At 48.1% G+C, this 25,351-nt stretch overlaps 2 protein-coding genes across 6 annotated transcripts in view; one reads left to right on the top strand and one right to left on the bottom strand.

Annotated features, from left to right (window-relative positions):
• Positions 1–5,016: 5,016 nt before the first annotated feature.
• RGS9BP (regulator of G protein signaling 9 binding protein) lies at positions 5,017–7,846 on the bottom strand. The gene has a single exon (XM_040446258.1). It carries the CDS (start codon positions 7,019–7,021, stop codon positions 6,314–6,316), a length of 708 nt encoding a protein of 235 aa, XP_040302192.1. The 5' UTR covers positions 7,022–7,846; the 3' UTR covers positions 5,017–6,313.
• A 232-nt stretch (positions 7,847–8,078) lies between these two features.
• Positions 8,079–25,351, top strand: part of ANKRD27 (ankyrin repeat domain 27) — a 51,521-nt gene continuing 34,248 nt past the window's right edge. For 4 of the 5 annotated variants that reach the window (XM_040446252.1, XM_040446255.1, XM_040446256.1 and 1 more), the window contains exon 1: positions 19,251–19,382. In XM_040446252.1, the coding sequence (XP_040302186.1) occupies positions 19,281–19,382 (102 nt within the window). In that variant the 5' untranslated portion in view covers positions 19,251–19,280. Of the gene's footprint in view, positions 8,211–19,250; positions 19,383–25,351 lie in introns of those variants that run through there. The other variant, XM_040446254.1, reaches the window with a different exon arrangement.

Raw genomic sequence — 25,351 nt, forward strand, 5'->3', positions numbered from 1 at the left:
GCCATCTTGCTGCTTGTGGTGGTGGTTACATGATTGCACAGCTTTGTCAAAACCCAAAACTCATCTGTGAAGGGTGAATGTGACCATATTTAACTTGTACCTCAAAAAGTTTGGCTTTAAAACTTCATAGATTCCAACTTCCAGAGAAACCATCTGTACTTGACCTTTTTGTTACATACCTTTTCTCATTTTGACAAGTATATCTAAATTTGACCTTCAGATGGGTTTTTAGATTTTACCTGAGTTACAGAAAGTTAAATGTTTTCATATAGTTTGTTTTCATATAGTTTCTTTCCCCCAGTTATCCAATTTCAGGACTTCTAAAGTAGTTTGATAAATAATAACAGCAGTGGCAGCCAACATTTATTGAGTCTTGTGCCCAGAAAAAGTCTTATCTTGATATCCTTATGAAGTATATATGCCTTATTATTACTCCCATTGCAAAGATTAAGTAAATTGAGGTCAGAGAGATTTAAGAACTTCAATGAGATCTGATCCGGACTCAGGTGTACTTTTCTCCATTGTTGGTACTCTTTTTTTTTTTTAACATTTATTTATTTTTGAGAGACAGAGAGAGACAGGGCATGAGTGGGGGAGAGGCAGAAAGGGGGAGACACAGAATCGGAAGCAGGCTCCACGCTCTGAGCTGTCCGCACAGAGCCCAACGCGGGACTCGAACTCACAAACCGTGAGATCATCACCTGAGCCAAAGTTGGACGCTCAACGAACTGAGCCACCCAGGCGGCCCCCATTGTTGGTACTCTTAACCTCAACGCTATAGTGTCTTGACACAGCATTTCAAAACATGCTTCTGATTCCCTGGGGTAGGATTCCAAAAGAGTTTTGCTTTGTTTTTAGGGGGGAAGGTTCTGAAATTGTTTCTCATTGTAGTTTGAGACCCTAACTGTTAAGATTTATATTTTAATAACAACAATATGTTCCAGAAGATAAGAGCATTCAAAATTTTATTGTAAAAACAATATAACATTAAATTATTGAAAAAAACACCATTCATAATCCCAACACCTTCACGAATAGTTTCATTTTTATTTCCTTGCAGATTTTCTCTATATGCCTCACACATATGCCTAACACATCCATACGGGCAGGGGACACTCACTTTGCTTTCTGGCAACAGCAAATGGACTCTTCAAAATCATTTTGACCAACGGGGGCTTTCATTTGGCTTCTTTACCTTTGTCACATAAGCCTAGGTTATAAACCTAAACGCCAACCAACAAGGATGGCCAAGAGCTCAGAGGAGTGCCGTGAAAACACCCAGAATCGTCTGTGGAATGAGATGAAAATAAGTAAAAGAAGGGGAGAGAGCCATCTTGTCCTCACAGACAGAGGGCAGCAGCACGCGGCCACTTCCTGCACCTTTGGTCAGTTCTTAAGAGCCAAAGAACTAGTATTTGAATGACTTTATCTGTGTTGGCCGCAGCAAAGGTCATTCAGGCAGAGATCTTATTCTTCCCAGATTCCCTTCTGCATTATAGGATGAATATAATCATACTGTACAGAAGCAGTTGGAAATTTATAATTCTGGAGTATTTCCGCACATCTCTTTATATGTAATGAAATCTGTGAAGGGTAAGAATGTTGATCAGGACATTCACTTCAAATGTGCATAAGAAAGATTAAGAATATATATATATTTTTAAAATCATAAAAGTTGATAGCTGAATCATTTGAGGGTGCCTATTGTTTTTAAATACTCTTAACGTTTATTCACCTTTTGAGAGGTGGAGACAGTGTGAGCAGGGCAGGGGCAGAGAGAGAGGGAGACACAGGATCGGAAGCAGGCTCCAGGCTCTGAGCTGTCAGCACTGAGCCCGATGTGGGGCTTGAACTCACGAACCGTGAGATCGTGACCTGAGCCGAAGTCAGACGCTTAACTGACTGAGCCACCCAAGCACTCCTTGAAGGTTCCTTTAATGACTAAGTTATAAATGCTTCACATTACCTATTTTACTTAATTAACAATTTTCATTAGATCATCATTCAAACAGTTGACATGAAGCCTTTAATTCCACGTGGATCTGATGCCTCGTACAAAGCAACCCGTGCTGTGCTCACATTTCACATCAGGTGGCCAATGCAGTTACAGTGCTGAGGGCACCAGGTTACTTACAGAACAGGATTTTCCCAGCCTCCCTGATAAGTGACAGGGTTTCACATCTGTCACGTCGCAGAATCAGGTTAGGCGGCCTGACTGCTGGGTAAAACAAAGTGTTTAATACATAAATAACTAGGCTTTCTTGGACTCAGGCTTATAGTCGGAATTTAAATTCCGAATCTAATTTAAATAGTATACATAAGTAGCATTTACACCAATTTATTTTTAAGTCCATCCACTAATCCTGATATGTACAAAAACAACAGTAAGCTCAGTTCATTCTGATTTTTAAAATGTCTAGGGAATTTTACCAACAGACTAATTTTAGAAAATAACCACCACACTGTGACATTTTGTTTCAATGTGTACAGAAACCAACAACAACCGGAATACCCAAACAAAGTAACGCTTTCTTGTTGAACTTCATTCTGTTAAATGTTTTAAACTCTGGGAGAGACTTTTGCAACAATCCGTCAGGACTCCCCCAATTTCTCCATTGAGGGAACTGAGGCACAGGGAGGTCAGCGACTTATCTGAGGTACTTGGAGAGAGAGCCAGAGCCCCTGCCCATCACAGCTGGTCTGGCCTTGAGGGAGGAGGCAGTCCCCAAAGGAAGACAGAGGCCAGTCCTTCAGTTCTTTACTTAGGCTGACATAGGGGCTCACACTTTGGGGCTCGCACCTTGAACAAGCATTCATTACAGAAAGGACAGGTGCATCTGAAAAGCTAACAGCACAGCTAAAAATGTATCCATGTGCAGGTTGCAAAGGAAAATGCAGCATTACCAGGATCCTCACACAAACCCAAACTCTCTAGCCAAAACTACTTGTCATTTGACATCATACATGTCTTACGTAGCTTACTGTAAACCTTGTAGGTAAACCTACTGTAAATCGTGCAGGTTATATTCTGAATTTTACTTGCCAAAAATATTTCTCTTGCAACATTTAAAAGCCTAAGTTCTTAGAGTACATAAGAAAGAATTTTCCAGGCATGTTTTTTCTTTCCTACAAACATTCCTGTTTTTTTAAACTACTAACAATAGTTCAAAGTTTCTGTAAGTGCCATGACATTCCAATTGTCTTCTCTGTCAGATAAAACTGTACTGTTTTCCCAAAAGAGAAGTCAGTGATATTTTCTCTTTACAGGTATTTATCATAAACATTTAACTCTGGAAATAAAGATCTATCCTTTAAGTTGTACCTGTAATTTGGGAAACCAGCTGTTTTTTGCCATAGTTTCTAGCACTGACCTCATCATGCATACCCTATATTAAACATTTTGAATTTGGGTTTTTTTTTCCCCCTACACTTGTATCATGGTATGAAATACCAAATGTTTTTAGAAAATTAATGACTTTGATATCATACATCTAAATTGAATCAGGCTTCTATCAGAAAGCGATGTCTTGAATTATATACATAGAAATGAGAGCAGAGAGCTATAGTGAGAGCAGCCTAATAAGTAGGCAATGTTTTAACTCCAAATAATACCAAATATTCCTAATGCTTAAAACTTCCAATCTCAGAATTGTTTAGGCTAACAGGTCCATTCAGCTTTTTTGTGTGTGCAGATGCAACATTTAATCACTGATTTCAGTGAGCAGAGGACTCTCAGAATTAGGTACACATCTGATTGCACATATAAATATCCAAGGATCTGCCAAGTGAAAGGCCCACAGACCATGGCAAGAACAAAGAAATGTGTCCTAGTTGCTTTCTATGGATTACGCAACGTCTGATGGATTTTGTTCTCCAATAGGTTCTGCTGAACAATTTTTTTGTTGTTGTCATGAAGCAAAACAGTTTGGTAAGAACAGAAGAGTTACTGTATTAGAAACAGAAGAATATACTTAGGGCGTGGTTTTAAAGGATATTTTCCAACATTGGGTCACAGAATGCCCCAGCCTCCTCTTGTCTGGGAGAACTGAGAGTTTGGGGAAGGTAACAGAGATTCCATGCTGCCGTTGTGTATGGGAGGAGCGGGAGGGTACTTAGGAAACTTTTTGTGTTGTCTCTGAAGGTACCCTGAACCTTCAGATGCAAAAGAATTTGAGCTGGCCCCTATTCAAATGAGGCAGAAGGTGTTCCTTTTATTAGTTAAGGTCATAAAACTTTTAATCGGCTTAAGACCTTGTGGGTGTTTTAAAACCATTATCACAGACCGCGCACAAACAGATCCCATACTTTCACTGTGAGGTACTGGAATCTGTGTGCTCAGGGAGGGTGGGAGGAAGTTGGGCTGGGAGGGTGGCCCTTAGGACCGCCAAGGCTGTAATACTTATATCTGCCCCTAGTCCTTGGGCCTCCAAGCTGTCCTTGTGAGACTGTCAATTCCCTTCTCTGGTCCCCTTTCCCACCTTTAGGGTACAAAAGAAAAAAAAAATCCTTGTCAGTTTTCAGCCAAACCAAAGTCTTGGGTTTTATTCCAAATTACCCTTGGAGAGTTAAATGCGTGCGTTTTCTCAGCCTTATTTCCCCAACGATGTTCTCTCTGCACCACAGGCAGAGGTGGTGGCACTGCTCAGGTAAATTCCAGCCTGGGTCCCAGGGTTTTCCACATTCTTTATTGAGCGAAAGAAGCAGGGGCCACTCAGCTTCTGTTACCCACACCGTGGTTCCGGTAGTTTATGCTATAACCTGCCTTCGAGAAGGTCTATTTTTTTTTTTTAATTTTTTTTTTCAACGTTTATTTATTTTTGGGACAGAGACAGAGCATGAACGGGGGAGGGGCAGAGAGAGAGAGGGAGACACAGAATCAGAAACAGGCTCCAGGCTCTGAGCCATCAGCCATCAGCCCAGAGCCTGACGCGGGGCTCGAACTCCCGGACCGCGAGATCGTGACCTGGTTGAAGTCGGACGCTTAACCGACTGCGCCACCCAGGCGCCCCTGAGAAGGTCTATTTTAATAATAGATGTAGATTTACTAACTTAAGCATGTAAGTAAAGACCACGATGTTTGACTCATTGGCACGTATGGATTCGTGGTCAATGTCCTTTACCAAAAAACCCAGCTTTGATAAGACAGAACAAATGTTATATGGTTTTTCTTTCAAATGGTTATTGTTTTTAAAAAGCTGCTGAAATTCTGAGCCGAAGCTTTTGCATTCTAACCCAGTCTCAGGGCTAACTGGCTCAAACTGACATGAGACAGTGAGGTTTCCCCTCTCAGGGTCAGTGTGAGGGTCAGGGAGCTATGCAGTTTCCTCCAGAGCCAGCTCTCCTACTGGCTAGCAGGCAAATTCCAAGGGATAGATAGGATTAAGGGCTCCAAAGAGGATTCTGCAGCCCTCCCCCAAAGGAGGATCAAACACTGGTCTAGTTTTGGAACAAAAAATAAACCCCAGCAAAGGAGAAAGTGCCTCTTTAAACAGCATGTGTCCCTTACCAAAGCTCATGCCCCTTCCAGGCTGGCTGGGGAGAGCCCTTTTTAATAGGCAAGTGTGTGCAATGGATCCAAGCATGTGAGGGCAGGCTCCACATGCCTTCTCTGGTTTCCTAAGTAGGGTCATAACTTGGGGGGAGGTCAGCATCCCAAACCTCTTCCCGCTGCTTTTGGTAACTAATGGATAAACTCTGCCAAGAAGCTCAATCGTGCACCATAGAGATAGCACTTTGCATGAATGTCTCTGCACACTCTCCTAAACTTAGGCCCCAAAGGATTAAGGTAATAAAACCTGCTTACATCTTCTTACAGTTTTGTCCAGGAAACAAAGTCACCACCCACACAGAGCAAAACAACCCCACCCCCACTCATTTCACCTCACCCCCCCTTTCAAACTGCCCCCCTGCGCGCGGATAGTGGGAATCACTGGTAGAGGTGGGGTAATCCGACTCAGACTCCGTTGTAAACGCGCCCCAGCTGCACAAGCGGTAACCCATTAACTTGGAATCTAGGGTCACTGTGGACGGTTTTCTATTAATAGGGGATAAAGCTGCTGCATACATTAGCGGTAATGCCCTGGCCGCCCGCGCAAAATTAACTCCTCACAGGCCAGCACCAGGCAACCATGTTCTGCCCAGGCAGATGTGTACACACACACACACACACACACACACACATAGAGAGAGCTTTAGAACCCCTTCCCTTAAACATGCCAGATCCCACTCCCATCCAGAGTGCAGGCAGTGGCAGTCGTTCCTGAAGGATGTCTTCGGGGAGGGAGCAGCGGCGGCGGGTAGAGTCTTCTGTCGGTCAGCTCAGCTTCGCCACGCAGATGGCCAGGGCCACGGCCGCCAGCAGCACGGCGCTGAAAACGGTGGCGGCTAGGGCCTTGCTCATGTCGCAAGGCCCGGTGCGCTCCTGTACAGACACGACGCCCACCGAAGAGGCGCCGACGCTGGACAGGAGCTCGGCGCCCGCCGTTTGGCGGGCCTGCACGGTCCAGCGGGGCACGTTGACCTTCATCTCCATGTCGTTGACCATCTCGCTCACCTGAAGGATCTCCCGCTCCAGCTCGCGCAGGTCGTCCACGTCGAAGTCGCGCTCCGCCTCGTGCCGCAGGCTGCGGGCGCTCAGGGCGCGCGCCGCTACGCCCGCGGAGCCGCCCGCTACGCCGGTGCGCACCAGCGGCCGCCGCGGCGCGTGCAGCGGGAACGCGGTGCCCAGGGCCAGCGCACGCCGCATGTCGGCTTCCAGCAGGTCCAGGCAGCCAGAGAAAGCCACCCAGAGGCGCTCGAACTCCGCGCGCTCCTCGGCGCCCAGGCCCCGGTCGCGTAGCGCGGCCGTCAGCTGGGCGCGGATGGCCACCGCCAGCTCCTGCGCCTTCTGGCGCGTCTTCTGCAACTCCTCACGCAGGTTCTGCGAGTCTGCCGAGCCGCCGACGGTCAGCACCAGGTGGTGGTAGCATGCGGTCGTCTTGTTGAGAGCGTCCAGCAGCGCCTTGCACTCCTCCCTTGCCATGGCGGTGCGCTCGGGCGCAGCCCGGCCGCCCACACCCCTCTTCGCCCCCAAGCTCTCAGCGCGGCAGGACGCGGCCGGCCACGAGGACAGCCTGGGGCCGGGCGGTCCGCGCGCTTCTCATGGCCCGAGACAAGCTCGGCGCTGCCGCTGTAGACAGAACCTCTCCAGCCCCACGACGTGCGCCTCCGCTGACCGGACGCACGCAGAGACAGAGCCCCGTTAGCTATCTCTCATCCCCTCGTCCATCATTTCCTGATGCACTCCAAGTCACACGCCGAGTCTCTGCACCGCCCTCGCCTCCACGATGGTCCTCTGCGAAGCCCGGGTTGCGGTCCCCATCCTTCTCCCGTGCCGTCGCCAGCGCTAGCGGCCGCCGAGCCGCGCGCGGCGCCTTAGCCACAGCCAAGGGCTGCGGGGTCGGGTTTCTTAGGATCCGCCCACCCCCGCCCGTCCTCGCGGAGCGCTTGCAACTCTTGGATCTGGGATAGGCGGGGCCCCGCGCGGGGAGGTCACGTGTAGGTCCCCCATCTCCCCCTCCTCTGCACCCCATTACAGATTTGGAGACTAGCCCTCGGCAGTTCCAACCCTCCAGTATCGTAAAGATGGGGAAACCGAGGCACAGGTAAAAGGGAGCCTAGATCACGCGACGTCCGTACAAGTGGGGGAACCAGAACCCAGGGACCCTAACTCCTAGACCCCTTCATTGACATAGTGGTGTCCCTTGTAGGACAGGAGGACTTCGTCCTCCGAAGCTAACAGTAAAGGGCGATCCACAGGGCGGGACGACTCCCTGATGCTCCCTATCCAGATCCCGCCCGCTTTCTAGGGACCAAGCTTGGACCCCACCTCTAGTGTCAGATCAGCTTTCGGCCCCGCCCCCTCCCGTTCCGGGCACGCGCAGTCCGCGGCTCCAGGCTGCTCCCGCCTGAGTAGGAAACGCTGTGCGCCGCCTGAGCCCCACCCCGGCTGGGCGGGCTCAGTGATTGCTCTGTGCACACGTCACTCTGGGTAAGGGCTGTCGTTCATTGGCTTGACCAGGTGCGGCTCCGCCCAACGGCGGAGTAAAGGGGTGGGCGGTGGAGCTGAACTGCTGCGCTGGGGTGGTGGGCACCGAGGTCCGAGTCGAGGGCCCGGGAGGTGTCGCCGCCGCTCCTGGAAGGGCAGGGAGTGAAACTATGTAGCCTTTTAAGTAAGTGTCCTCCCTCTTGTCTCCTTCCGCGCCTCCCTTACTCCGGGACGGCTGCGCCTCGGGGCCTAGTGGCCGGGCGGGGCCCCAGAGCTGGAAGGGGGAGGGGCTCTTTTCTCACCGCCGCGGGAGCCCCGCGGCGCCCCAGGCTGGGCTGGCTGCCCCTGGACGGCCACCCCAAGACCCCAGTCCCTCGCTAGCTGGGCCGCTCGCCCGCGCTCTCCGGGTCCGATCGGCAGCCGGGCTCTCTCTGCCCTTCGTGTGCGGAGTGGGGGATGGCGAAGAATGCGCCCTCTGATCCCCATGACTACGGGACGGGTCAGCGGGTGCGGGGGCTGTGAGCTCGGACTTGGGGGCAGTGGGCGGGGCCGTCGCCCCAGCGCTGAGTGGCCTCAATGGTTTGCTGACTGCCTGACCCGGCGGCTGGAGGGGGAAGATGTGGGTGGGGGTCCGGAGCCTCTGGCCTTGTGGTCCCGGGGGAGGGGGGGGGGTGAAGGGGCAGGGAAGGAGGAGGGAATCCCTGTCAGTCAGTCGTCTTTCGTCCTGCTGGGTAAAATTTACTCCAGGAAAACTTAAGCACCAAGAGATGTTCCAGATTCTGGGTCTGTTCAGTTCTTTTCGTTGAACATAGACTACTGTGGGCTCTTGAGCCAGGCATGGCCCCTGGAGATGTTGGGGACTTGGGCACTGGAAACCGAAGCCTGTGCTGGGTCATCACGGAGCAAGTGACCCGTCTTCCTTGAGAATTTAGGACATACAGGGAGGGAGGAGCTGGCGAGACTGGAGGGACTACTAGTTTGCATGCGAACTGGCGTTTTCCAAGTTTATGGGTTTCGTGGGGGAGAGTACCCTATTTTGATTAGTGCAAGCCTCCCGCCAGCCCCAGAGAAGAGCAGGGAATCTTGGTGAGATATTAACGTTTTGAGTCTGCCTCCCCCAGCATGGTATTGAGGCAGTCCAGAGGATCCAGAGTGCTTCACCCCAGGGTTCCCTCTCACTGAGCTCTCTGTCCTTTTATCTATTGATTTGGGGCCGTTTGGGGCCAGGGCTTGGATGATCCAGGCCGTGGCCATTCTCTGCTGTGTGGCTCTTAGCCGCCCACTGGCCACATGGGGCCATGGCAAGGGAAGAGTAGTTTTCAAGACAAAATGGACAGGAGGGAGAACCCATCACTTTGGGGAGCTTTGGGGACAGTGGAGGGAGGTGAGGCTACTGAGATCGGTGGAAGGCCAGAATGAGAGGTCCTTAATGCCAGGTGGAGAAATTGAGAGTTCGTCTAGTAGGGAGTTCAAGTACGTAAGTCCTTGAAGAATATAGTAGCCCTTTTTAATCTGTGGGGGATGTTTTCCAAGACCCTTACTGGATGCCGGAAACTTTGGATAGTACCAAATCCTATACCTACATACCTATGATGAGTTTAATATATAAATTAGGCACAGTAAGAGATTAACAAAAATAACTAATAAAAAAGAACACTTATTCATGAGGCACTGTGATAAAAGTTATGTAAATGTGCTCTGTCTCAAAATATCTTACGGTACCGTACTCATTCTTCCTGTGATGATGTGAGATGATAAAATGCCCACGTGATGAAATGAAGGGAGGGGACCCGATACGGGTTATTATGATACTGTGTTAGCTACTGTTGACTTTCTGACCGTATGTCAGAAGGAGGATCTTCTGTTTCCGGACTCCAGTTGACCATGGGGAACCAAAACTGGAAGATGAAACTGAGGGTAAGGGGGACTACTATACCATACAGACCTCAGTGTTGCAAAGATCACTTTGTTATCTTTTCATGTGGACCAGTATGAGTAAGATCAGGAGGTAGAAGCCCCTGAGGGAGAAGTGCAGGATGGGAGCAGGGACAGACACTTGTGACTAGCCCCAGCGACAGGAAAGCAGTCGGGGCTCTGAAGTGGAGAAGCTACTGGGGTGAGCTCTCTTGACTTTGGCTTGCCATCTGAAATCATCCTGCCTGGCAGCATTGCCGGGAGAGCAAGCAGTAGTGTCTGCAGTCAAGGTCTTCTTGATTGTGTCTCCTTGTGGCTCTTGGACTGCATTGCCCTCGTGAGGGCAACCGCTGGGTCTGTGCACCGTTAGTGTTTCTGTGGGGGCTCTCCCTCCATTTGTGAATTGTCAGAATTAGATTGGTGGCCAGTAACTTAATCCTCTCCTAGAGGAGCAGAGGAATGTGGCCATGTGATGATAGATACCAGACCTCGAAAGCATTCAGACCCAAATCCAGACCTACGTCTGCGAGACACCGAGACGCGGCCCTCGGAACTCCTGCCTTTCTGCTCAGGATTCTGGCAGGAGTTGGGTGCCGGTGCCTCCTCCGGTGACTTCCGGAGCGGGGTGTAGGAGTGGTGTTCTGAGGGGCGGTTGTGCTCCTCCAAACTCTCCTGCTTAGTGGTCACACCCCTCTTCCAGCTCTGAGGCCTTCTCTCCCTGTGTGGCCCTCCACGTTCCAGCTGTCACTGCGTATGGCCAGCTCTGAGCACAGTTTGTTTCTGGCTTTTTGCCAGTGCCTGCATAGCTGCCTGGGGCCAGCTCGTCACCCTCCCCTGGATATGGGCAGTGGATTTTCAGCTCCTATGAGAGATGACACCTCCCGGGGAGCTTGAGCTTCCTCTAACACCCCGCTATCATTTTGTTCAAGTGGACGACACAGATACAGCATGCCTACGGAGAGCCAGCTGGCCACAAACAGGCTGGAAGCTTTGAAGGAGAGCTTTGAGAAAAGTATAGATAGGATCCACAGATGTTACAGGCCGGAAGGACATAAGTGACTGTAATGCCATACGTTACACCATCCAGCTGCTTCCATTTGCTATTAAATATAGATGAATTAGAAAGTTTTGCCCTTTTGCCTTTCCCTTCTGAATCACAGATGAAACTAGTTGGAGAATGTTGCTCATCATTTGGAAAATATGCCTGATCAAGACCTTTGGTGAGGGCCCTGTAAGGGTGGGAGCAGCCAGAGCGGTGACATTTCAGCTGGGAGTTTATCTCTGGGAGGCACAGACATTACCGTGTTGGATTGTGCTGAGCGAAGCTGCACGCTGTCATCAGATGGTCCCTGACCACCCAGCCTCATCTAGACTGATGGGACGGTTGAAGACCACAAAACCACAAGTGTGCACACCACGTCTTGAAATGTCCGGTGCTAGTTTGAGACTTTGCCTGGCTCTCCTGTTCATAGGGTCACCTCGGATAACTCATGTTCAGGGGTATTTGTTACCTGTGACTGATTTCACATTGGAGTTGCTGTAAATCATCCCATCATTTGAGCTTCGTCAGGGGTGGAATTTTTTTCTTAAAGGAGTTTTATAAGAGGATTTACTCGTCTTTCCCGTTTTATGAGGAAGAATCCATTTACTTTGCATGTTATTTTAAAATCTAAAGCCAATTCTTGCAAGTGAACTTGTTCAGGGTGTTAACCTACTTTAAGTATTTACCTCCGTATGAGAATTCCATTCTGGCATTAAGCACCAGACTGCATCAGATTATTATATGTTTTTAACACTGGGAGGAAAAGGTGGACAACAGTTCTGGACAGAGCTCTTGGAATCCTTACTCCTGGACAGAGGGTTCAGTCCTTGGCAACCAGGAGGAATGATGTCCAAGAGAAAACAGTTGACTTGGGACTGAAACACAGCAAGCTCTGTCCCATTCACCAGCAATGCTTGCTCAGTCTTGTGTGTTTCGTGCATTTGAATGGAATGTTTTTCTTTTTATAAATGTTTTTTTCATTTTATTTCTTTTTAGAGAGAGAGAGCGCACAAGTGGGAGAGAGGGGCGGGGGGGGAGAGAGAGAGACAGAGAGACAGAGAGACAGAGAGAGAGAATCTCAAGTAGGCTCGATGCTCAGCACAGAGCCCAACGTGGGGCTCGATCCTACGATGTTGGGATCATGACCTAAGCCGAAATCAAAGTTGGACGCTTAACTGACTGAGCCACCCAGGTGCCCCTGAATGGAATGTTTTGATGTGGCCTTCAGGGGCCTTCCTTTACCTTGCTGCCCCTCTCTGACTGGCACTATTTGGATTCTTGTATTTCCCTGGACTCACTCATCTGTCAAGAGAAGTTTACTCTTGGGTTTCTGTTCCTGCTTCCCAAACCCTTGTCTTACTCTGGTCCTTGCCAGGGAGGCCTTCTCTGCTCCCCACCCCACCCCCTTTCCTTGCTTCTCCCTTCTCTTGCCTGGTCCTTACCTGCCGCAGCGCTGCTCTGGGTTGGTTTTACTCTGCTGATACACATTCCTTGCCTCCCAGCCAGGTTGTCACTTCCTCCATCAGAGTTTGCCCTTGTCGCCTCCATCTTGGGCATGGAGGTGTGGACGCTGAGCCAGCACCTTGTCTGAGAAGCAGAAGGAGTGTCCCTTCCCAGCTTCATTCTGCCTGTATCTCATCCTGTCTCTCACGCGGTTTCTGTCCAAGGGGTGTTTACTTTTGCACTCTGCTGTGTAGAACCAATTGTGTCAGAAACCAGGAAGAATTTTTGTTTTCTTGTGACTCTGTCCCAGCAAAGTCACATTATCCACTCGTTCTGGTAGGGACTTGGTAGGGACTCGTAAAAGGATTATTTGGACTCCGGTAATAATTGAATTCAACAATTCAGGTACCTGAATTGTTCAGGTACCTGAATTGTTGCAGAGCCGTCTCTGGGGTCCAGGAAGGGATTATATGTAGCCTTTTTCATGCTAGGCTCTTCCCCTAAGAGGATTTGCAGGGAACTCAGGCAGTCCCCAGGGTGGGGCTGTCCCCTGAGGCAGTCCCCAGGAGGGCCTGTAGCAGAGACTGTGCTGGCTGGACCAGACCCCGGGAGTTCAGTGTAGGGCCTGTGTGGCTGTCTGTCATGGTGACTTTTCCTTTGGGGGAATCTGTGCATCAGTGACTCATGAAATAACCCTTAATCCAGGCTTACTTATTTTACACGATGACTGTAGTTGTTGAAGGGGTGCATGTTGGAATAAATTCTGACATGTGTGTAACCTCGAATGGGCCAAACGTGCCTCAGTGTCTTCATCTGCAGCATATGGGGGCTAATGATACCAACAGTTGTTTTGAGCATTAATTATAGTTACCTATAGTTATGAACATTAAAGTGGGATGACGATACATAGACGTTATCACAGTGCCTGAACGAAAGATACTTTCAAATAGTTGCTGTTTTTGTTTTTTAATGTTTGTTTATTTTTGAGAACGTGCAGGCAGGGGAGGGACAGAGAGAAGGAGACAGAGGATCTGAAGCGGGCTCTGTGCTGACAGCAGAGAGCCCGATGTGGGGCTCACACTCATGAACTGCGAGATCATGCCCTGAGCCAAAGTCACTCAACCTACAGAGCCCCGCAGGTGCCCCATCAAATAGTTGCTATTTTTATCATTAGCTGAAACTGATAGGATTCATAATGTATGTACTTATGTCTACTGTCCTGGTATTTTCCCAAGAAGGCATTTTGGAATATTGTTATATAGTAAGAAAGTAATTCAGTTTTTCATTCCTATTTCATTCATCTTATTGTATCAGGGATAAGTTACTTGATGTTCTTTGATAGTTGCTAATTTTCCCTTTTCAGTGAAGGGGTCTCAGGCTCGGGTTCAGAGTGTTTGGCAGGTAGTGGTATTTAGCAAGGTTTTAACGTCAATTGTTTTTATAATTTTTAAGATTACATATTTTATAGGAGTGATACTGTTTTTATATTTAAAGTTGTAATAAGGGTTCTTTTTAACATAAATTTTAGAGGCACGTAGGTGGCTCATTTAAGCGTCCAAGTCTTGATTTTGCTCAGGTCGTGATCTCACTGTTAGTGGGATCGAGCCCCACATCGGGCTCTATGCCAACAGCAAGGAGCCTGCTTTGGATTCTCTCGCCTCTCTCTGCCCCTCCCCTGCTTGTGCTTTTCTCTTTCTCTTTCTCTCTCAAAATAAATAAATAAACTTAATAAAAATAAATAAAATAAAAAAAATATTTTAAACGTTTATTATTAAGAGACAGAGAGAGACAGAACGTCAGCATCGGAGGGGCAGAGAGAGGAGGAGACACAGAATCCAAAGCAGACTCCAGGCTCTGAGCTGTCAGCCCAGAGCCCGACGCGGGGCTCAAACTCACAAACCGCGAGATCATGACCTGAGCCGAAGTCAGACGCTCAACCGACTGAGCCACCCAGGCGCCTCTAAATAAAATAAAATTGAAAAGACAGTAGGTGTTTAAAGGAATATGTCAAACATTAGCAGTAGAGTCATTGTGTATAATTATGCAGATTATTTACTACACAGGTGCCCTGCCTAGGGGAGGGAGATATTGGCAAACTGGGGCTGATAAATAGCCTATGAGCTACTTACCAAGCCATGTGCCCTGGCATAGGACTGTACCCACTGGGAGGATGGGGTCCCTTTTTCTGATTCTCACAAAGACACCATATGGGCCAGCAATAGGTGGTGGTATACTGGTATGCAGTATGGCAAAAATACTGAAAGCAGCATGTAAATGGGAATCCTGCAAGACAGGTGTTTATATTCTTCATTGCACTGCCTGAGATGGAGGCTCAGATTCTTTTTCTGTGCCCATTTTTCATATTCCTCTCTGATAGCTCAGGGACACCACACGGATGTATGGTAAATGGAGCAGACAGGGGCAATGGAAGCTCCATTCACAACAGGAGAAAATCTATACAGAATATACAAATAATGTTTAATAAAAGTTGTATATAATCTATGATTTTTATGGAGAAAATTTAATTGGAGGACATAGAAGAAGACATACAGGGAAAGACATACCATGTCCATGGATGATGAGATTCATTATCATAAAGATGTTGACTTTCCAGTCCATAAATTTAGTGCATTTCTAATAAAAATCCCAAGAGGATTTTTCATGGAATTGATGAACTGACTTTAATTTATGTGATATTGCAAAAAGTTAAGAAGAACCAGACAATTTGGGAGAACAAGGAGGGAGGCCTTTATGAGACAGCAAGGCTTATTATGAAGCTATAGTCATGTAAAACAATGTGGTATAGCCCTACTCTGTCCAGTATAATAGCCACTAGCCATATGTGGCTATGGAGCACTTGAATGTGGCTAATATGAATTGAAAAGTGAATGTAAAGTACACACCAAATTTTGAAGATTTAGTAAGAGTAAAAAAGAATGTAAAATGTGTCATTAATAGTTTTAAAAATTGATCACATGTTGAAAATATAATATTTTGGATATATTAGGATAAATATATTATTAAAATTAATTTCACTTTATATTAAAAAAATTTTAATGTTTATTTTTCAGAGAGGGAGAGAGAGAGTGAAAGCAGGGGCAGAGCAGAGAGAGAGAGACACAGAATCCAAAACAGACAACAGGCTCTGGGCTGTCGGCACAGAGCCCGATGTGGGGCTTGAACCCATGAACCGCGAGATCATGACCTGAGCCAAAGTTGGATGCTTAACTGACTAAGCCACCCAGGTGCCCCTCATCTGTTTCTTTAAAAAACAATTAAAAACAACTTTTTTAATGTTTATTTTTGAGAGAGAGCAAGCAGGGGAAGGGCAGAGAGAGAGGGAGACACAGAATCCAAAGCAGGCTCCAGGCTCTGAGCTGTGAACATGGAGCCCAGTGTGGGGCCCGAATTCATGAACTGTGAGATCATGACAAGAACAAAAGTCAGATGCTTAACCCACTGAGCCACCTAGGCGCCCTGAAAAAGTAAATTTTTTTAATGTTTATTTATTTTAGAGAGAGAGAGAGAGAGACAGAATGCGAGAGGGGGAGGGCAGAGAGGGAGACACAGAATTGGAAGCAGGCTTCAGGCTCTGAGCTGTCAGCACAGAGCCTGATGCGGGGATCGAACTCACGAGCTATGAGATCATGACCTGAGCCGAAGTCAGATGCTCAACCAACTGAGCCACCCAGGCGCCCCTGTTTCTTTTTTTTTTTTTTATTAAAAAAATTTTTTTTTCAACGTTTTTTATTTATTTTTGGGACAGAGAGAGACAGAGCATGAATGGGGGAGGGGCAGAGAGAGAGGGAGACATAGAATCGGAAACAGGCTCCAGGCTCCGAGCCATCAGCCCAGAGCCTGACGCGGGGCTCGAACTCCCGGACCGCGAGATCGTGACCTGGCTGAAGCCGGACGCTTAACCGACTGTGCCACCCAGGCGCCCCCACCCCTGTTTCTTTTTTAATGTGACTACCAGAAAATTTTAAGTTATATGTGTTTATGCATAGTGTGTATGTAATTACATTTCTCAAGTGTTGGATGGCACTGGTTAGACTGTTGAAATAGCGTAGAGCTCAGAAACCAGCTAAACATATATAGGGACTTGGAATATAGCAAAGGTAGCATCATTGGCCAGTGTGAAAGTGATCGACTATTCAAAAAAGCATGATGGGACAGTTGGCTTATGCTATGGACTGAATTTTTGTGCCCCCACCCCACCATTCATATGATGAAATCCTAATCCTTAATGTGATGGTATTTGGGGGTCAGGCGTTGAGATTCATAGGGGTTAGATTAGGTCATGGGGCCCTCGTGATGGAATGAACAGTCTTGTAAAAAGAGGAAAAGACAGGAGAACTCTTGCCATGTGAGGACCCAGCGAGGTGGTGGCAGTCTACAAACTAGGAAGTGGGTCATCAAAAACCAAATCTGCCAGGACCTTGTTCTTGGGCTTCCAGCCTCCAGAACTATGAGAAGTAAATTTAAGCCGCCCAGTCTGTACTTTTTGTGTTAGTAGCCCAAACAGCCCAAGATAGCTTACCATAGAGGAAAGAAATTAAATTAGATGCCTAATTTATAATATATATAAAAACGAAGATTCTTAGGAATTATAGTGATTATGGTTTTGGAGTTGAAAGGATATGATTTCAAGTAGTCTGTGTTGCATAGTAAACCAGCCCAAAACTTAGTGGCTTAAAACTGCCACGACTTATTGTTTCCTACTATTCATGGGCTGGCAGACTGGTTCTTCTGCTAGTCTCACCTGGACTCACATGGCTGCATTCAGCTGGTGGGTGGACTGGCTGGCTGTACTCACTGGACCACATGGGCCTCTCTTCCCCTCATGGTCCTTCATCCCATGGGCGGCTTCTTCTTCTTCTTTTTTTTTAATTTTTAAAATGTTTTTATTTATTTTTGAGAGAGGCAGAGCATGAATGGGAGAGGGGCAGAGAGAGAGAAGGAGACACAGAATCTGAAGCAGACTTCAGGCTCCGAGCTGTCTGCACAGACCCTGACACGGGGCTCGAACCCACAAACCGTGAGATCATGATCTTAGCCAAAGTCAGATGTTTAACCGACTGAGCCACCCAGGCGCCCCTCACAGGCTTCTTCATAGTGTGGTGGTCTTAGGGTGCGAAGAGAAAGGGTGTGGAATCTGCAGTCTCTTGAGGCTGACACTCTAAAATCCCAGAGCATCACTTCTGTCTGTTGGTTGGCTAACGCAGTCACAGGGCTGGCTCAGATTCACAGGGGTGGGGAGGTAGACTCCACCTTCTGAAAGGGAGAATGATGAAGTCACTTTGCAGAAAGGTACTCCAGATGATAGGATTTCCTAAGATCCACAAGGCACTGACCATTAAGGCAAGGGTTGACAGGTTCAGCCACATTAAAATCAAACACTTCTATTTCTGAAAACATCCATTTGAAAAAATGAGGAGACAGGTCACAGATTGGGAGAAGATATTTGCAAGACCTTTTAGTATCCAGATGCATAAAGAACTATAAATGGTAAGAAAAAGGCCAACAACTCATGTAAAAAGTGGGCGAAAGACGTGATAAGGCAATTTATAGAACATAAGGAAATGACGTTCTATTTGTTTTTCTTTTTCTTTTTTTGTTTAAGTGTATTTAGAGAGACAGCGTTGGGCAGGGAAGGGGCAGAGAGAGAGGGAGACAGAGAACCCCGAGCAGGCGCTGCACTGTCAGCGCAGAGCCCAATGTGGGGCTTGAGCCCATGAACGGCGAGGTCATGACCTGAGCCAAAACCAAGAGTCAGACACTCAACCAACTGAGCCGCTCAGGAGTCCCGATGTTCAATTTCATTAGAGAAATGAAAATTAAAAACAGCAAAATACTATTTTATACTCCCAGACTGGCAGAAATGAGATAATTGGACAATACTAAAAAGGGTTGGCTAGGATGTGGTGTGAGGGAGGGGTGCACCCATGCTCTTTTCATGGAAGTAGAAAGCAGGTGGGTGTACCCTAGACTGCCTCTCCTAGGGACGTTCCCACATATGTGCTCAGGCTTTACACATAAGGGCATAAGCGAGTTCATTCCAGCATTGTTTGTAATCCCGAAAATGTGGATGCAATATAGGATATCAGCTAAATAAATTGTGTCATGTTCCCTTAAAAGAATACTAGACATCAGAAGTTAGTGAAGAAACGTCTGATCTGTATGGATCAGCATAGCTAGGATTTGAAAACTTGTTGATTGGAAGAGGCGTGTTCCAGGATACTTGCAGCGTGAAGCCAAGTATGGAAATTCTGAAGCTCCTAAAAGAATATTTTATATTACTTATGAATGCACGCATATTAAAGGAATAGAAACGTGAACAAGAATAGTGGTTGGTTCCGAAAGAGGAGGAGGGAATAGGATCAGAGGGGCATAGGGGGATTCCAGTCTATTCTGATAGACTTCTTAAAAGAAACTCTGAAGCAAATACGCAAAGTGTTAAATTTGGTAATCCGGGGTGGCAGGTTTCCATTGTTCCTGTAGGCTTAAAGTATTTCATTCAGAATACACACATATATTTAAAATGTCATAATTTTGGTCACAGAGGATGTTCTAAAAATAGCCATTTTTATTTTTTGCAATGATTTGGAGCTTAAGATTTTCAGGATGTAATGTATACAGTTAGCCAGTAAAACAACTCATCTTGGAATTGGTGGGTTATCTTTGATATTTCCTGTTGGGGTGTTAAGTCTGTAGAGTAGAATAATACATGTCAGAGATGCTTTTTAGAAGTTGCCAGAACAGGACTTTTCTGTGTTATATAAATCTGAAAGTGGTCATTTACTGCTTTTTCTTTCCTTGTCCCAGGAGACGGTCTCTGCCCCATCTGAAGTCCATATGGCTCTATATGACGAAGATCTCCTGAAAAATCCTTTCTATCTGGCTCTTCAGAAGTGGCGTCCTGACTTATGCAACAAGGTGGCCCAAATCCATGGCATTGTAAGTGCCTCAAGCCTGAGGGTCATCCTTCTCCATTAGGTGTGGACCAGGCAGTGCCGACGAGGCCAGACATACTGTCGAATTTGGTTAAGCATAGAGGGAGTCAGTTACAAACTTGCTCAGTATAACAAGCCCCTGGCCACGCTCAGTATGTGAACAATAGAGAGGGACCACCACGAGCTGCCCCCTCCAGGAAGCCTCCTGGTGTTGCACCAGCCTCGGGTGTAATCCTTTCTCTGATGACATTATTGACAGCCCCTGATGACGTTGATCTCATGATATTCACCTCTGTTTCTCTTGTCTCCATGTTGACCATGAGGGCCTCTGGGGGCAGACGTCATATTTCCCTCAGGGCCTCAGGCTCCTTGTCTGTGAGGTGTGTGCTCACTTGCGTGGAATAAGGGAGCTATAAACGCATTCGTACGTTGCTGTGGAAGGCATTTCCTAAAGGGGAGGACCTGGTGGAATAATCGAGGCATCCAGATTGCAGGAGGAGGGAAGCGCATAAGAGAAACCACGGTTTGTCACTGGGGCACCTGCTGCCTGCAGGGGAGGCAGGCCCCGCAGCGCAGACCTTTCCAGTGCGTGGGTGGTGACGGCCGCCTCTTGTGTACACGGCCTTGCGCCACACAGAATGCTCGGTGCCTTCGGGCTGCTGCCTGCTCGTTTTCTTGCCTTTGTGCTTCTTCATGTGTGTTGCCCTCTTCTCGGACCGGGTTCCTGCTTTGCGGCCAAGGATTTGAGCTGGAGGAGAAGGCAGCTTACTCGGGTTCACTGCACGTTCGTTGTTGGCTGCCTTGTCTGGGAAATGGGAGCTGACTTTCACCTTCCCCTTTCTGTCCTGCGGCCTCTGCAGCCTGCTTTCCCCAAGTTCCTCTCCGGTTTTAGGGTCCACTTTGTGATTCATAGATTTGTCCCAGAGTTACTTTACTTCGGTTTGAAGAAGTCACAAAGTTCATAATGTACAACGTATACATGTGTGTGCGTCTATATATGTATGTTCGCGCGTGCGCGCGCGCGCACACACACACACACACACACACACACACACAAAAGCAACTGAAGACTATAGCTGTTTCCAAGAAGAAAATAAGGAGCTTCTAAAGTTCACCAGAGACACTATCATCTGTTCATTTCACGGCAGTTATTAAATGCTACTCTGAACAAGGTACCATGTTTAATGCTGAGGGTTCAACAATAAATAGGATTATATAGGAATAAGTTTTCGCCGTCTTTACCCTTATGGAGCTTAAATTCTAGTGGGGGAGATGGCAAATACGTACTAATTACAGCTGTGGTTCATGTCACAGGGAAGAAATACAGGACACAAAGCAGTCATGTTAACTGACCGAATATGGGATGTATGTCCTCCCCATCTCTGTCCTATATTTGAAAAAATACTGTCTAGATAAGAGCATACTACGTGTAACTTTCTCTTGCTCTTTAAGAACGCCATGCTGTGAATACCCTGTGGGACCTGTCTGTCTTGCCAGATTGTGTTGCCAGCACGTAGCATGGTTCCTGTCCCCAGGTAGATGCTTTTCCGGCTGCAAGAAGTGGACTCCCACTCGAGCTCACTTCAGCGAAAGGGAAATCCTGAATGTGAACTCCGGCATCTTGGTCACCTTCCTTCTGGCTACCCCAAGGAACGGGAGATTCTTCATAAACTGTGTCATCCCGAGCTCCCGGTGGCCCCCAGGTCCTTACTCCAGCCGCTCCTGAGATCTGCAGGGTCCGGCAGCAGCTGTCTGGGGCCCACATTTCGCAGCACTGACTTTCTGGCCTTCAGTAGATGGGAGAGAATCAGTGAGGCCAGCTTGGCAGCAGAAGTCACAGCGGGAAGGAGCTAACTGCCGCTGTCTGCCTCAGCCCGGTCCCATCTTGATGGCTCGCTCCTGCCCCTCTCAGCTATGTGATGGGCTAACCCATAGTAGTGTTCTGTCCACCTCTGTTGGTGGAATGAAAAAAGAATATTCCAGTAGCCTCTGGAAGAGTACTTAATTGTTTCTGCCACCGCTCAGGGATCCCTGCCGCCCCAGCGGGTGAAAGCTGAATTTTTTCCCATGGGGTTTGGCCATCGGGCCAAGTTTGGCTGCCCCTGAATCAGCCCTGGGCATCAGAGTTGTTTATTGGGCTCTAAAAAACTGTGATCATCACTTTTGAACATGTGTTCCCCCCACCCAGGTTTACCTGCCCCTCACACTCCTTTCTAAAGCACAGCTGGTTGGCCGCCTCATCCTCCTGTGACAGTGTGTGGCAGCTGAGGGTGCACCTGACTGCCCCCCTCCCCTGCCCCCTCCCTCCTTGAGTTTGACTCCTTTCAAAACCTTCCCATGATTCAGATGCCTGCATCCAGGCAGGCGCCTCCTGCCATCACCTGCTCTCTGACTGGACAGGAAGCTCTTACTCCCCGTGTTTCCCAGATTCCAACCCCAGAGGCCTGTGACACCCCCGCACTGCTTCTATTTAATTAGCACCCAGCTAATTACATACTGTGGATTCTTCAGAGTGGGCTGGGCAGGCCCGCTGCTTCCCTGGGGCTCTTGTCCGTGGTGGATTAGGGGTGGGGCCATTTGCCTACAGGAAAAACACAAATTTCAAAGGGAGATTAAATTTGTTCCTCTCCTTGCAATCTTTGAATTATGGGGTACGTAGGCTTTTGAGGGCCCGCCTGGGAACCTGTCAGCATGTCTTCCGAGTTCCAAAGAACTGACTTCCAAGTAAAATACCTAGACAGGCCAGCTGAGGGCACTGAGGTCTGTATTCCAGTTCTCAGCTCTTGTTTAGCGTAGATCCAGCCAACAGACGTTTATTGAGCACCCACTACGTGCCAGCCCAGCACTGTGCTGGGTTTCCAAGATCACACAGGTGGGTGGGGAGCACGGCACGCCTTCAGGGAATTCAAGAAGCAGGCCGTTGGTAGCTCAGAGGAATGAGTGTCAGGACAGAGGTCATCCTGGGCGCCCGTGGAGTGCCTAATGTGGCCTGGAGAAGAGTCCGGAGTGTACCCAGGAGTAGCAGCATGCTAATGCTGGTTCTTGCTTTTATTCTACTGTCCTTTATTTATTTACTGTTGTATAAAAATTCTTTATAAAGGGGCTAGAGTAAAAACTTTTATTGTTAATCTTTGAAATAAGCAGGTCCCCAACCTAGGGTCTACTCAGAGACTCTAAACTTTGTGGCCTCCACGTAGGCTGTAATCTCCATGAGGTCTGCTCCAGAAGTCTCAAGCTCTGGCTTGGGAGGGCCCCTGAGGCGCTTGCACTTGACCCCGCGTCCTGTGGGCAGCTTCACTACTGCTCCTCGTCTCTGCCCTCCAGGGGCTGGCTTCCTTACCCCCCTCTCGGCCAGGGAGCCCGGCTCCTGCCTGTAATGAAATGCTCCAGGCAGCATCATCTACCTGCAACTGGGGGGCCCTTGATGTTAGAGGACCCCTGCTCACTCAACAAACATTCATCGGGTGCCTACTGTATTGTCGAACAGTGAGCAGGAATGGGGATCCAGTACAGCAGGAGCCGGTCGCGCTTTATTCAGATCAGGGAGGCAGAGAAGGCGCACGTAAACAGGTAAATAGAATGGAATCACAGTGGGGTGAAGTTCTCCGAGGCACCTCAGAAGTCCCTGGTCTCTCACGTGGGACTGTGGGACTCCTTCATCCATGGAGCGGGCATGGGACCATCTCTGGGCCTCCCTGAGTTTGGGCAATCAACAGTCCCCCTCCTGGTTCATGGTGTTCTCTTGCCTGTGCCAGCTCTCAGGTCCCCAGGCTCTTCTTTCTGTGCTCCCTGCGACCATGAGGTTGTTTCTCAACTCATGCTTCTATCTGATGGCCTCCCTTTTCTTTCTTTAAGTTTCACTTGTATTAAAATTTAAAATTATATGTGTTTTAAAAATATCTTTTGTTAAGTAATCTCAGTGCCCAACGTGGGGCTCAAGCTCATGACCCTGAGATCAAGAGTCACATGCTCTATGGGGTGCCTGGGTGGCTCAGTCGTTTGAGCGTCTGACTGTGGCTCAGGTCGTGATCTTGTGGTTTGTGAGATCGAGCCCCGCGTTGGGTTCTTGCTGACAGCTAAGAGCCTGGAGCCTGCTTCAGATTCTGACGCTAGCTCTCTCTGCCCCTTCCCCACTCATGCTCTGTCTCTCTCTCTCTCTGTCAAAAATAATAAACATTAAAAAAAAGTCACATGCTCTACCAACTAAGCTTAATATCAAACATTTGATAGAAGAAAGAGTAATATAAAGAGCCCCATGCATCTGTCACCCAGCTTCAGGAGTGATCAGTTCGGTGGCTGGTCACATGTCATTTCTGCTCCCTCCTGCCCTCCGCTCTCAGCTACTGGATTCTTTTGAAGCAAATCCCAGAAAAATTGTGTCAGGTTGTCATGTGGTTTTGTCTGCAGATATTTAGGGATGTGTTTTTAAATGATAAGGACTCTTAAAAAATGTAACCACAATGCCATTATCACAGCTAAAAATTTTCCTTAATGATTCTTCAGTGTTGTCAACTATCTAGTCAAATTTCCCAAACCATCTCGTAATTGTTTGTCTGTTTGTCTGTTTTGCAGTGGGTTTGTTCAGATCAGGATCCAGAGGAGGTCCACAAGTTATGTTGGATTGAGGAGTCTTTAAGTCTGTCTTTTCTCCTCACTGCTGAGCTAAACTGGAGCACGCAGAGCCACACATACTGCGTGTGTGAGATGCGGTCAGTTTTGACATTTGTGTAGCCTTCTGAAACCATCACCACAGCTTTGTGTGTCTTTTTAGTTTTATCTTCCCCTTTCTTGTTTTCTTTCTCTTCCTTCCTTCCTTCTTTCTTTCCTTCCTTCCCCTTTCCTTTCCTGTCCTGTCCTGTCCTGTCCTTCCTTTCCTTCCTTTCTTTCCTTTCTTTCTTTGAGATTCATTCCCCTGGGTCATTCACCCTGTAGTTTCCTGCATTTTGACTTTTGCCAGTTGCAGTCCCATGGTGGTGTTGACGGTGGTCCTCTGTTTCCTGCGTTTCCTGAAATTGGCAGTTAAATCTAGACGTTGATCTGATTCAGTCTTGATTTTTTTAGGAGGGGTGAGCCACTTCATCGACAGGGCTGTGTTCTTTTGTCAACAAGTGCCTCCTTTTTCTGCTGCGAGGAGTTGGCGTGTCCCCCATGGGGGGCGAGGCCATGCTGCTCTTTCTACCCTGCCTGAGGAAGCCCCCGATGACAGCCGCTCTCGACGGCTGCAGAGTTTTACGGTGTCTTTGCAGGGGGACGTCCAGCCAGCCCTGGGCTGAGCTCCCAGCACTGGCTCCAGGAAGTGGCAGGACTTTGAGTCATGGCACCGCCACTCACTGGCTGTGTGACCCTGGACAGTTTCCTCAGCTCCCTTGAGCCTCAGTTTCCTTGGGCATGTATGTATGATGGGGATATGTGCAGAAGCCGTTTGCTTTGTGCTGGGTTGCTTTAGGAGAGGGGGCTCTGAGGCACTAGGCCGTCATCTTCCTTCTGGGTACACTTGAGTTTGAGAGAGTCCCTGAGCCATGCAGACTCGCTTGTTGGTGCCCAGTCGGCGTGGTGGCCACGGTCGGGCCAAAGTTCACGTCTCATGTTGAGCCTGCCCCAAAGACAGAGTCTGGCACGCCAAGACACCTTGGTGACGGTGAGAGTCTACACAGGAAGTTGTGTTTCTGCGGCTCACATTACAAACTATGATCATGACTAGGCTTAAAAAAAAAAAAGGCAGGGAAAAAAGACAGGAAGGAAGCTGTCTTTGAGGTGCAGGGTTTCTCGTTCAGGTGGTGGGACTACATGTGCCTTTTTAGTTTCACTTTCCCAAACTACCCTGTCTTCATCTGGAACCATCCCTGAGCCTGCTGAGAATACAGTGGGGCGCCTGGCACTGGCCGTGAGGCAGGACCCAGGGCGCCTGTGACCGCCTGCCCCTCTTCCCAGGTGGGGAGCGCAGCTTTGTCACCAGGACTTCATCACCCCCGT

This window comes from Herpailurus yagouaroundi, unplaced genomic scaffold (assembly GCF_014898765.1).
Source record: "Herpailurus yagouaroundi ecotype Mexico unplaced genomic scaffold, PumYag 194, whole genome shotgun sequence".
NCBI classification, from domain to species: Eukaryota; Metazoa; Chordata; class Mammalia; order Carnivora; family Felidae; genus Herpailurus; species Herpailurus yagouaroundi.